At 38.8% G+C, this 13,051-nt stretch overlaps 2 protein-coding genes and 1 pseudogene across 3 annotated transcripts in view; 2 read left to right on the plus strand and 1 right to left on the minus strand.

Annotated features, from left to right (window-relative positions):
- The window catches only part of LOC306879539 (arf-GAP with dual PH domain-containing protein 1-like), a 15,561-nt gene extending 12,978 nt beyond the window's left edge, over positions 1-2,583 (plus strand). Inside the window, exons 10-11 of the mRNA XM_079432560.1 lie at positions 497-728; positions 1,414-2,583. Coding sequence (XP_079288686.1) covers positions 497-728; positions 1,414-1,442 — 261 coding nt within the window. The 3' untranslated portion in view covers positions 1,443-2,583. The remainder of the gene's footprint in view (positions 1-496; positions 729-1,413) is intronic.
- Positions 2,584-4,224: 1,641 nt separating this feature from the next.
- On the plus strand, positions 4,225-5,101 carry LOC306879197 (urotensin-2 receptor-like; annotated as a pseudogene). The gene has a single exon. The product of its transcript is annotated as a urotensin-2 receptor-like (transcript).
- A 1,957-nt stretch (positions 5,102-7,058) lies between these two features.
- Positions 7,059-11,761, minus strand: LOC306878782 (galectin-2-like). The gene is made up of 4 exons (XM_079431307.1): positions 11,744-11,761; positions 10,599-10,678; positions 8,531-8,687; positions 7,059-7,297 (listed from the first exon to the last, which is right to left on the minus strand). Exons 1-4 carry the CDS (start codon positions 11,744-11,746, stop codon positions 7,151-7,153), a joined length of 387 nt encoding a protein of 128 aa, XP_079287433.1. The 5' UTR covers positions 11,747-11,761; the 3' UTR covers positions 7,059-7,150.
- Between the last annotated feature and the right edge of the window lie 1,290 nt (positions 11,762-13,051).

Below are 13,051 nucleotides of genomic sequence, written 5' to 3' on the forward strand. Positions count from 1 at the left end.
TTTTTTTAATAATTATTAATGTGCATGCCGTTTTTATGACCATATTAATTGAGAGACTTTTTTCCATATTTGTACTTAAGCTAATTTTAAATTAATGACTGAAGACAAAGATCATTACAGTTAAAAACTTTACACACTTTCCCTTTTAAATAATAGATGTTTAACCTGTGAGCTTGAGTGTTTATAATGTATTTGATGTGATGGCGCTCTGGAGCATGCACACACACACACACACACACACACACACACACACACATGATGTCATGATGTTCGTTACCATAAAAAAATAACTCAACTCTGTTTGCCATAACAACCGTTTACAGTAAATACACTAATCACTGTAAAAAGTTATGATAATAATCTAGTACAAAGATAAACGCCTCTCAAAATCAGCATCTGCAGAACGAGTGAATCAACAGTTCAAATACAGCTTCAGCTTTAATGAGGAACGAGAACTTGTCCAATCTGAAGGCAGTTTCCCCTGTGTGTCTGGCAGGATGCGTTTGCTAAAGGCCAGGTGTTCCTGGGACACAGAGATCATGGATACCGCGTCACGATCGGACTCCCCGCCGGAACTCACTACAACGGGATGTGGCAGTACGCCATCACCATGGAAACGCCCGACCGCTGCTTCCTGTTCACCTGTGAAACAGATACGGAGCAAAAGGAGTGGATGAGCCATTTCAATGCAATCATCAGCACTCCCATGAGCCCACAGGAGTTCACTGGTAACACTACACACACACACACACACGTTTGTTTTTGTGAACTGTGGGGATATTCCATAGGCGTAAAGGTTTTTACTGTTCAAACCGTATTTTCTATCGCCCTACACCTAAACCTACCCCTTACAGGAAACTTTCTGCATTTTACTTTCTCCAAAAACTCATTCTGTATGATTTATAAGCCTTTTGAAATATGGGGACATGGGGAAATGTCCTCATAAATCACCTTCCCCTTGTAATACCTATCTCATGCCCATGCCATTATACAAATTTGTGTCCTCATATGTCACAAAAACATACACACAGACACACAGACACACACACACACACACACACACACACACAGACAGACAGACACACATACATACGCGCACACACACACACACACACACACACACACACAAAACACACACACACACACACACACACACACACACACACACACACACACACACAGACAGACAGACAGACAGACAGACACGGCACACACAAACACACACACACACACACACACACACACACACACACACACACACACACAGACAGACAGACAGACAGACACGCGCACACACACACACACACGCACACAGACACACACACAGACACACATAGACACACACACACGGACACACAGACATACACACACACAGTGTCAACACCACAACATGAGTGCTGCTGTGTTTTTCAGTGGAGGCCTACTTCAAACACAAACACTGATGGACCATGGAACCCTCCGCGTGACCTCTGACCTTTCACCTGTGACCTCTGTAGCTGACCCACCACTGATCTCACAGCACGTGCCTCGGATGTTTGTGTTTCACACTAAGTATTTGTTTGTATACTGTGCTATTATTCTGTCATTAGATCTTGAAACTCTGAGTATTTTGTCCCCATAACATTGTTTGCATGTCTGCGTTTCCCACAAATTTTGTTTTTAGTTTTTTTAAATCTGATTTTTTTTAAGGATTAAAGGCTCCATCTAGTGGTCAGATTGAGTTATTTAAGCACTGACCCTTCAAATGTACATTTATTACAACCATTTTCAACACATTTTAAGTGAAAGTCAACTCTCTAGTTCTAAACCTCCTTTTATTCACATATTAAAGGGACAGTTTAGTCAGAAATTATAAAAATTATCATCCTGTAATCATTTAATCACCCTAATGTTGTTCCAAACCTGTATGACTTCCTTTCTTCAAGGAGATGTTTAGCAGAATGTCCACGCTGCTCTTTTTCATACAATAACAGGTTATAGTGACCACATTTAACCTAAAAAAAACAAAAAGACCAAAAAGCCTTATAAGTGTCATAAAACTATCCATCATGTCTTGCAAAAAATATTCACACCCCTTCATTTTTATCATATCTTGTCATGTTGCAGTCTTTTTTCCATTACTTTCCATACCCCATAATGACAAAGCAAAAACAGATAGTGATTTTCAAGTTACGTTTATATACTGTATGTGTATATATATATGTGTGCATGTATATACTGATAAGAAAAAAATAAAGCATTGTAGCATAAGGTTACAACATGACGTTTAAAAAAAGAATACTTTTGCAAGACGCTGTATTTTTAAGGTTTTCTGTCATATGATGGTTTATGTAATGAACTGAAATGTGTCACTGTAAATCTACTGCAGCTCTGAAATCTCATTGGTTCTAGTGTGTCACATGACCGTCTCAGAATATTTAAATACACATGGCCACAAATGAGATTTGAGAGCTACACTGCAAGAGAAGGTTCTGAATCAACATGAGGGTGACTAAATCTTGACAGAATTGTCTTTTCCTGTATTAGTATTATGATCCGTCAGGGTTCAGTGCAGCTTTTTAATAAAGTACTGATCTAACCATGTGTTTGGGTCTGATTTTGATTGTTCATGTGAGCTGGAGGAGGATATTAGTGGATGTGTGTGTGCTGTGTGTTTGAACGTGAGTGTGAATGGAAGATTATTAAATGCTGCTCATGATCGGGGTGTGTGAAACGGCACTAGGGTGCTTAGAGACGCTCAAACGCTGAACATCACATCACACCCTCCTGAGAGAAAGAAAGAGAAGAGACAGACACGAGAGAAACCTGCAGACACAACAGAAACGAAGACATATAGACGAGCTGAAGGCAAACGCTCAGAGCTGCATGGATACAGCGAAGAACATCAGAGGAACGTCTGTATGGTCATGAACGGAGGTTTATTCTACCACAATCCAGAGTTGGATCATGTATGTTTAGGACTTGTTACAGGAGGACTTGTCAGTCTGTTGCTCCGTGTTCATTTGGTGCTTTGATGTTTGAAGAAGCTTCTCTGTCTGCTTTCCGCCATAAAATTATTCTTATAACTAAACGTTCCAAAAGGTGTTTTTCACAGCAGTTCCACAGAAGGACCACAAAGTGATGCCACAAAAGAATGATTTTGGGAAGCATTCAGTGATCAATTCTTAAACGAACCACGGGGAAGTCGTGGCCTAATGGTTAGAGAGTCGGACTCGTAATCGAAAGGTTGCGAGTTCGAGCCCCCGGCCGGCAGGAATTGTAGGTGGGGGGAGGGAACGTCCAGCGCTCTCTCCACCCTCAATACCACGACTGAGGTGCCCTTGAGCAAGACACCGAACCCCCAACTGCTCCCTGGGCGCCGCAGCATGGCTGCCCACTGCTCCGGGTGTGTGTTCACGGTGTGTGTGTGTGTGTGTGTGTGGATTTGTTCACTACTCACTGCTGTGTGTGTGCACTTGGATGGGTTAAAGGCAGAGCACCAATTTCGAGTATGGGTCACCATACTTGACAATACGTCACGACTTCACTTTTTTTTTACTTTTGACTTTTTTATTCACGTGAAGAACATTTAAGAACCCTTTTCCACTATAAAGAACCATTGGTGCAATTGAAGATTCCATGGATTTTAAAGGTTCTTCTTGGAACCATCGATGCCAATAACTAGAGCTCAGTTTTATTAGGAGACATTTGAATTGACATATTTCTCCTGGATCTTCTTACGATGAGTAACTCGCCCAACAGCAGTGATGCCACAAAAGAGTGATTTTGGGAAGATTTCAGTGATCTTGTCTTAAAAGAACCATTTTTGTCTTCATGTGAAGAACATTTAATAACCTTTATCCACTATAAATGATCTTCTGTGCAATGGAGAAGTTCCATGGATGTTAAAGGCTCTTCTTGGAACCATTGATTCCAATAAAGAACAAGCTTCAGTTTTATTAGGAAACATTTGAATGCATATATTTCTCCCGTATCTTCTTATGATGAGTAACTCGCCCAACAGCAGTGATGCCACAAAATAATGATTTTGGGAAGATTTCAGTGATACATTCTTAAAAGAAACACTTTTGTCTTCATTGTGGAGAAAATTTAATAAACTTTTTCCACTATAAAGAACCTTTTGTGCAATTGAAAGATTCCATGGATGTTAGAAAGCATTGATACTAATACAGATCTGGTTTATAGTTCATTTGAACTGATATATTTCTTCCAGAACTTCTTACGATGAGTAACTCGCCCAGCAGCAGTAGCACAGCTGGAAGCGCTGGAGTAGTTTGGGTCACTGCGCTCCTGGGCGCCACCCTCGTCACCATGTGGCATGACGGGAAACCTGTACACCCTTGCCATCATGCGATCGGCCACGTTACGGCGTGCCGGCTCCATGTACGTCTTCATCCTCAACCTGGCAGCGGCGGATCTGCTCTATCTGGGCACCATCCCGTTCGTGGTCTGCACCTACTTCGCCCACGACTGGTTCTTTGGGGAAATGGGCTGCAGGTTGCTGTTGAGTCTGGATCTGCTCACCATGCATGCCAGCGTGTTTGTGCTGATGGCCATGAGTCTGGAGCGCTACCGTGCCGTGGTCACTCCTTTCCAAGCCCATCGCTCGGCCGCGCGTAATCACTGGCTGATGGTGTTGGGAATCTGGGTGGCAGCGTTTGTATTGACGCTCCTTATGATGGTAATGATCCGTCTGCGAGAGGGACGTCCCAGTACGGTGGGCCTCGTCAAACGCATCTGCTTCCCAACATGGACGCCCGAGGCTTTCAAGATGTATTTGACCGCGCTCTTCTCCACCAGCATGCTCCTCCCCGGCCTGCTGATGGTGGGGCTTTACGCAGGGCTTGCCTGGCATTACTGGGCCACTCAGGCTAACCTGACTCACGGATCCTCATCGTCCGCTCGCAGGCGCCGACTGAAGCACAAGGTGGTGGGAATGATCCTTTGCATCGTGGTGGCACACTGGGTGTGTTTCCTACTGTTCTGGGGTTGGCAGATGGCAAAGCTCTTCTCGTCCGAGTTACATTTCAAAGCTTTGATCACTTTTGACCATGAAGGTATCAGGTGTGACCCACGAATGAAGAGGTTCAGAGGGTTTTAAGAACTAGTCTGTCCAGCTAGCAGTCAGTCCAGTGGTGATCAGTCTTACTTCTCAGATTCAAATTAGAGCAATCTACGTTTTTATGTAACAGATTTTAAGTTATATACAGTCTGAAAGTGAAAACTACTTGACTAACTTGTAAAACTAGTCTAAGCAGTTTATGCAACCAGCCAATGTTTTGATATTTCAACTGGTGTTGCTTCAGTTCTGTATTTTAGACTTGACTTTACACATTACCAAAACGGTTTACTGTACAAATGCAAAAAAAAAAAAAAAAAAAAAAGTAATTTCTTCACCACTAGTGCAACATAATTGCAAAGATAATGTTTTCAAACAGGTTTCTCAAACACTCCCCCCTCACTTGTGATTGGTCAGCCAGAAAGATAGCCCCGCCCCAGGCTCACGTGATTGGTTGAGTCAGAAGTTAACATGATAGGCCGCTCAAACAAACAGATCAATGTTGTGAAAATGCCCCAGAGTCGGTGTTTGACTCTTCAGGAAGATTAACCTACAAATGCATTATAGTGACTTTTTGTATATTAATATTGAGATGTTCCAATTCACCATGTAATCAAGTAACAGATGAGTTTTTACAGAAGTACTGTAGTATTTGTTTGGACACACCTTTGACATGAACAGCAGAAGATATGGGAATTGGGAAGTGCTTTATCTTCCCTTTTAAATGTTGATAAGGTGTTATGTTAGTTATCTATTCATATATTGCTCACTATTATTACATTTTTATGTAGTGAGTTCATTGGTTAATGCTTATAATTTTACGATCTGCATTAATCATTGTTTTTAACTGTTGTTTGTTTTGGACCAGACAAACGCTGCTCTGTATAGTCTGAGTCTGTATTTATAGCTCTAAGTTTTGAATATTACACTGATGGACAGACTTTATGGTGTTTGTTTTTATTTCTTTGTACCTGTGGACTTAAAAAGTTCATTCATGCAGATGATTTATGAGTGAGTTTGTTGTCTCTTCAGAGGTTTATTTAGTAAAAAGTTCAAGCTAAATAAAGTTAATTTACACTATTCTCACTATTAGCTAACTATTAACTTTCACCTCAATATACTTCTAATTACTGCTTATTAATACCTAGAGTAGTAATTAAGTTTAAGAATTGGGTCGGATTAAGGATTCAGAATAAGACATTAATATGTGCTTTTTAAGTAATAATAAACAGCCAATATCTCAGTAATATTCATGCTAATAACCAACAAGTTAATAGTGAGAATTGGACACTAAAGTGTTATCAATATTCTTATTAACTCACCAAAGTATTTAAAGTGAGAAGGAAACATAAAAAGCATGCATTTTAAAGTTAGATTTTAAATGTTGATGTTAAATCCACTACTGTATTGTATATAGATGTTCTACAGTATATACACAGTATTAAGTTCAATTAGATAAGAAGTAACTGTAATTAAATTACAGAAAAAAGAGAAATCCCTTGCTTTACTTTTTCAAGGGTAAAGTAATTAAATGACAGTAACTAATTACTTAGTAATTAGTCATACCCAACACTGACTACACAAATGTAATTTGCTGTGATAAAGCCTACTTTTGACTTTTTGCATGCATTGATTTTATTTATTTGTATTATTTTAAGAATGCTCTGTTATAGAGATATTATATTTTGGTATTGCAGACACCTTGGTTGCATAAGTCTCGCTCCCTGTTTTTCTTATTTTTTATTCTTTCTCTCATTGAATTTGTTATTTTAGACAGTTACTGTAAACAATTCATTATAAAAACAATTAATTTCAAAATGAATACCTTCTAAATTAAGTATGAATTTGTAATTTCCTAAACTAGCAGCTATTTAGAATTTAAAAGTAGTTTTTCCAAACCCTGCACTTAATTTCTGACTGTATATTAATACTTTAGCTTTATCATCACTGAAGGAGAACCTCCTCAAACCCCAAGAACACAACAGCGAGTCCGTTCACATTCTGTCAGTGGATTTATTTGACACTCTTTGGTGCATTCAGTGGAGTGAGTTCTGACACACGAGGAACCACAGGAGAACATCACTGTCCTGCTCAGTTGACTTTAATGCTGTTGATCTTCACGTCTCCCATCACGTGCACGTGTTTGAAGACGTCATCACCGAAGCGGTTTGGGAAGCTCATCATGGTGCCCTCTGGGAGCTTGATGTAGAAGGTGTCGTTGTTGAAGCTGATGGTCAGCTGTTGGAGGAGAGACACGGTCAGATTCACACTCCATCAGCTACAAACATCTGAATGTCACTGTATCAGATCAAGTGTCTGCATGAAGTCTTTGGACGGGGGGGGGGGGGGGGGGGGGGGGATATAAAGTCACAATTGAGAGAAAAATAAATGTGAGATAAAAAGTCAAAATTACCTTTTTGTTTTTTTGCAAGATGTAAACTCATAATTGGGAGAAAAAAGTCAGAATTTTTCATTTATATCTCACTTTTTTCCTCAGATTTCCACCACAGAAGAAACAAAGTTTTTATTTCTCAATTTCAAGGCAAAAATTATATTTATTTTCCACAATTCTGAGTTAATTTCTCAGAATTTGTACTTTAACTCAGAATTTAGAAAATGAGAGAATTACTAGATATAAACTCTTTTGTGAGATAAAAAGTTGCAACTTCCTTTTTTATTTTTATTTCATGGTGGTGGGGGGGGGATAATTGTTTGGAATTGCTAGTGGAATTGGGGGAAAAAGGTCAGAATTCTAAATTTATGCCTCACAATTCTCACAGTTTATCTCAGAATTCTGCCACGGGATAAAAAAAAAAAAAAAAGGTAATTGCAAATTTTTATCTTGCAACTCTGAATTTATATTGTGCCTTTCTGACTTTTCCCCCTCAAAATTGTGAGATAAACTGAATTGCAAGAAAAAATTCAGAATTGTACATCTTTAGCCTATTTGTAGTAAATGTCATGACACTTGTGATCTAATGCAGTGACATTTATAAATGTGAATTTCAGGACAGAGTACATGAGAAGCTGTTGTAAGTGAGCGAGTGATTGCAGCACAATTCCTCCTCAAACCTCTGAGCAGTGGGCGGTTTATTGCTTGAGTGGTTAATATGTGCAAAGGGTGATGCTTTATGACTCATTGTGACACGAGTTATCTGTCAAAAGCTGGGCAACTAACCCATATACAGGAATCACTGGAGAACTGGTCAAAGAACACAGATAAAGGCCGAACTGAGGTTTGACACTGAATGAAACTTCATCTGAAGCAGCATAAAGGACAACAGCAAAGTGTGGATGCCAGATTTAGACTTTTTAAATATCAGAGTAAAGCATCTTGTGAAGCACAAAAAGGTCAAAGAAAGCGAACGTGTGATTGTTAAATTCGTCTGATTGCTCATGAATCAATTACTGTGCTGCTGGATTTGTCTGTGACGTGAATGAGATCAAAGGTCAGAGGTCACCAACGCTCACCTTGAACTCTTCGCCCTGTTGGAAAGGGAAACAGGGTTCATGATGTTCGGCTCCCCATCCGCCCTGGTTGGAGTTGCATACGATGACGTTGCTGCTAAAGCGAGGGTTGAAGTGAAGAGCGATTGCGTCGGCGTCGTGACCGATGTTGATGGAGAACCTGAGGACAGAGACGGACGCTTTGAGACATTTATATGCATAATGTATAAAAGTGGTTTCATGCCACTGTTGCCACCTTTGGTTTGCTCAGTTGGGGTTTAAAAGACAATTCTTATTGATTAAACTGCACTGCACAAGACGTTAACACTGTCAGTGTAATTATAACACTGTAAGCTGCATACAATCTATATGCAATTAACTACATGTGATTGTACAATATATATTCAGATGCAAAAGCCTCTAAATGCCTCCTGAAATTTTCATCTAAGATGAGCATTTTTATCAGGCTGTTATGTTTAGGTTCAGTAATTTTACTCTAATGGAAATGTATAGGTCATTTACTATGCAATTAAAGTGATCTATGACGAGTTCAGATACAAAATAATTTTTTTTTTTTGTAAAACCATAAAAAAATACACTTGTTATTTGAAATAAAATGAGGATGAGCTTATTTCATTTCAGCTAGCTTCGAAGGCAATATTATTTTCATTGAGTTTAACTTTAAAAAAATAAAAAAAATAAAAAAAATATATATATATACACAGTGGTGTGAAAAACTGTCGGCCCCCTTCCTGATTTTTTATTTTCTTTGCATGTTTGTCACACTTTAATGTTTCAGATCATCAAACAAATTTAAATATTAATCAAAGATAACACAAGTAAACACAACATGCAGTTTTTGAATGAAGTTTTTTATTATGAAGGGAAAACAAAATCCAAACCCACATGGCCCTGTGTGAAAAAGTGTTTGCTCTGTGGACTGACGAGACAAAAGTTGAACTTTTTGGAAGGTGTGTGTCCCATTACATCTGCCGTAAAACACAGCATTTCAGAAAAAGAACATCATAGCAACAGTAAAATATGGTGGTGGTAGTGTGATGGTCTGGGGCTGTTTTGCTGCTTCAGGACCTGGAAGACTTGCTGTGATAAATGAACCATGAATTCAGCTGTCTACCAAACAATCCTGAAGGACAATGTCCAGCCATCTGTTCGTGACCTCAAGCTGAAGCGAACTTGGGTTCTGCAGCAGGACAATGATCCAAAACACACCAGAAAATCCACCTCTGAATGGCTGAAGAAAAACTAAATGAAGACTTTGGAGTGGCCTAGTCAAAGTCCTGACCTGAATCCTATTGAGATGCTGTGGCATGACCTTAAAAAGGCGGTTCATACTCGAAAACCCTCCAATGTGGCTGAATTACACCAAATCTGCCAAGATGAGTGGCCAAAACTCCTCCACAGCGCTGTAAGAGACTCATTGCAAGTTATCACAAACGCTTGATTGCAGATGTTGCTGCTAAGGGTGGCCCAACCAGTTATTAGGTTTAGGGGGCAAGCACTTTTTCACACAGGGCCATGTGGGTTTGGATTTTGTTTTCACTTCATAATAAAAAACGTCATTCAAAAACTGCATGTTGTGTTTACTTGTGTTATCTTTGATTAATATTTAAATTTGTTTGAAGATCTGAAACATTAAAGTGTGACAAATATGCAAAAAACTTAAAAATCAGGAAGGGGGCCAACACTTTTTCACACCACTGTATATATGTGTGTGTGTGTGTATATATACTTACACACACACACACACACACACACATATATATACAATTATATAACTAAAATTAAGTAACGTCATAAAATATAAGATTAAATATTCAAACAACAAAACAAAAAATATATATAATATTGTCTCAATGATAAATAACTATATACATACAGTATATTTAAAAACTCGTCAAAATCTAGTAAGCTGAGCTGCTTTTGTCTGTTCCTGACTGATTTTGTGGCTGATTTGGGATGTTTTATGTACCACATAAATAGATTTAAAACAGACTGAACATATCAAGCTGTGAAAATACTGAAGGGTTACTAAAACCGTGTTTTCTCAAGGTTGAAAAGTGGATGTACGCACGCTTCACAGCCTGGTTTAGTCTTTCCAGTGACCTTCATCTCCATCCCGGCCTTAAAGCTCATGTCCTTTATGGTGAACACCTGAGAGAGATGGAGGAAAACGCCATGAACAATTCAAGACATCAGACTCAGGTGCGTTGGTCTTTCACATTTTTGCAGTTTGAAATGACAATATAATTGAAATTACATGGACACAGTTGGTCTTTTATTCTTCATTGATGATGTATCTGTCAAATTACTGTTTAACCTGCGATTCTGTGGATAAGAGGAACAGTTGTTGGACAGAATGTGTTATCTGAGCAGCCAAACCCAATGTTAATGATAAACCGCCGATAATAAAGTCATAAAGAGGTGAACAGGAAGACCCAGTGAGCAAACAATGATCTAACACGAGACGACATACAGACCTGAAAGATAGATACGGTGTGAGGTGAATGCTGGAGACTTTCAATAAACTCAAATATCATTTTGATTTGCATCCTGCTTATAATTCCTATACTTCAAGATGTTATTTTATAGTTTAGATGGCTGTAATATATGTATATAATAATGCAGATGAGCATGTGTCACTGTGATGATGATCAGACGTTTCTCTTTAAAAGAGAAGTTTGAGTGCTGCTAAATCTTATGAAATCTCTTCTGAAATCTCGCACATCACAGCAGTTTGTTGTATGTGTGGGAAAAAGCATATATTTAAAGTGTTTTGTGGCTGTTTTCTATGCCTTGAAATCATGATATTAAAACGTGCTGTTATTTCCAAATTACAGGTTTATTTTTCAGGTTAATTAGTAAGGCTTTAAAATTAAGCTCATTCTGGATTATTTCATGCTATTTCTTAATAATATAATAATTCAACTGAATAATAATTTCCTAATTCATTTAACATGTCATTTTGCAATCACAGTGTTGCTGCGGTGAGATTCTTCAGAGGAAACAATGATTTGATCAGTTCATGCTGTTGATTCAACACAACGAACAGCTCAGTGTCACTGCAGATCACAAACACTCTGAGCAACTGTGACACTTACAGAATACAATAGAATAGAATAGAACAGAACAGAACAGAATAGAACAGAACAGAATAGAATAGAATAGAATAGAATAGAATAGAATAGAGAGCCAGTGAAAGGAATTGATGTCACTCACCATCTTCTTGAGTTGGTGGAGCCGCAGATGTGTGTCTCGTTCACCTGCCGCCCCTCATTATAAACCCAGGAGGCGGGTCCAGACACTCCAGCCAATAGGAGCAGAGCAGAGCGGTGAGACTGAGCCAATCCAACACATTCTCACTCCCAACTCATCACATATTGAAGCTTGGTCAGGACCCCTTTAGCCTCACTTTTCGACGTGCAGGGTCCTCCATTGTTTTCAGTTGTTTATCTTAATTTAATGGTTTGCATGCATTTGTAAAAAAATAGAAATAATTGTATTTAAATTTCTACTTTAATTGGAGCACCTAATCCCACCTTCACCCTAAACCTACCCACTTCTGAACAATATAAAACACGTAACAGGCAAATATAAATATAAGTCACAGGCATTTATTGAAAAAACCGACCATAAACAAGCAGTATAAAAGCATTACAAACAAGCCGTGTTGCATTCCAAGTCTTCTGAAGCCTCACAATATCTTTATGCGAAGAAGAGAGTATAAGGTTTTAATCGCTGAAAATGATCCTGCTCCGTTAACGCGCTCACATCTCATTCAAAAGCATACTCCATCCCATAGCATGACGCAATCGGTCACGAGACACACAAGAGCCAACAGCATTTCACAACCAAGACTGGGATGAGTTTACGGCAGATGGAGACGGCAATCTATTCCTCTCACAAATCAATCGTTTTGTCTCGGAAGACCTGGAATATTAATACTTATTGAATAAATAATGACTGTAGTTGTATATCTTGTGTTTGTTTGACAAATTATAGGTTTAGGGGCAGGGGTTGGGTTACGTGCTCATAAATCTGTAAATAGTGTAATATAAATGCAACGTTTGTGACTGTTTACATTGACAAATCACACCCCAACATATATGCAATAATGGCAGTATTATATAATTTAATCATGACGCTAAAATCCGCAATGCAAGGGTTTCTTATTTAAAGCAATAGAGGACCCTGCACGTCGAAAAATGGCGCTGAAGGGGGCACTCTGTGACGGGGCGTTGCTGGACCTAAAGCTCTACTGGGGCACAGGCCCTCATTACTTCTTCTATCACTTTTTTCTTGAAAGCCTGCTGTGTGCAAGACGTGTGCAACACAATGCACTGTACAAACGTCCGTTGCTTAAACCACTATTCTTACAGTACAACAATACTGAGGAAGGTAAACATGTACGTTTGAAAATTTGTAAGTATCTTTAACATACTTAACATGAACATTTGCATTGTTTACGGCATAAATGGCATACACTGTATGGAAATAATAAAAGCTGAGAGAATTTTTTTTCTTGCA

The sequence above is a fragment of the Barbus barbus genome (assembly GCF_936440315.1).
Source record: "Barbus barbus genome assembly, chromosome: 13".
NCBI lineage: Eukaryota > Metazoa > Chordata > Actinopteri > Cypriniformes > Cyprinidae > Barbus > Barbus barbus.

What these genes read in the sequence shown, in the direction of transcription:
- LOC306878782 (XM_079431307.1), bottom strand. An exon ending in ACTAAACCAGGCTGTGAAGC is followed by an intron (nt 8,688 to 10,598) that starts GTGCGTACATCC and finishes CTCTGTCCTCAG; the next exon opens with GTTCTCCATCAACATCGGTC. An exon ending in AACAGGGCGAAGAGTTCAAG is followed by an intron (nt 7,298 to 8,530) that starts GTGAGCGTTGGT and finishes CTCCTCCAACAG; the next exon opens with CTGACCATCAGCTTCAACAA.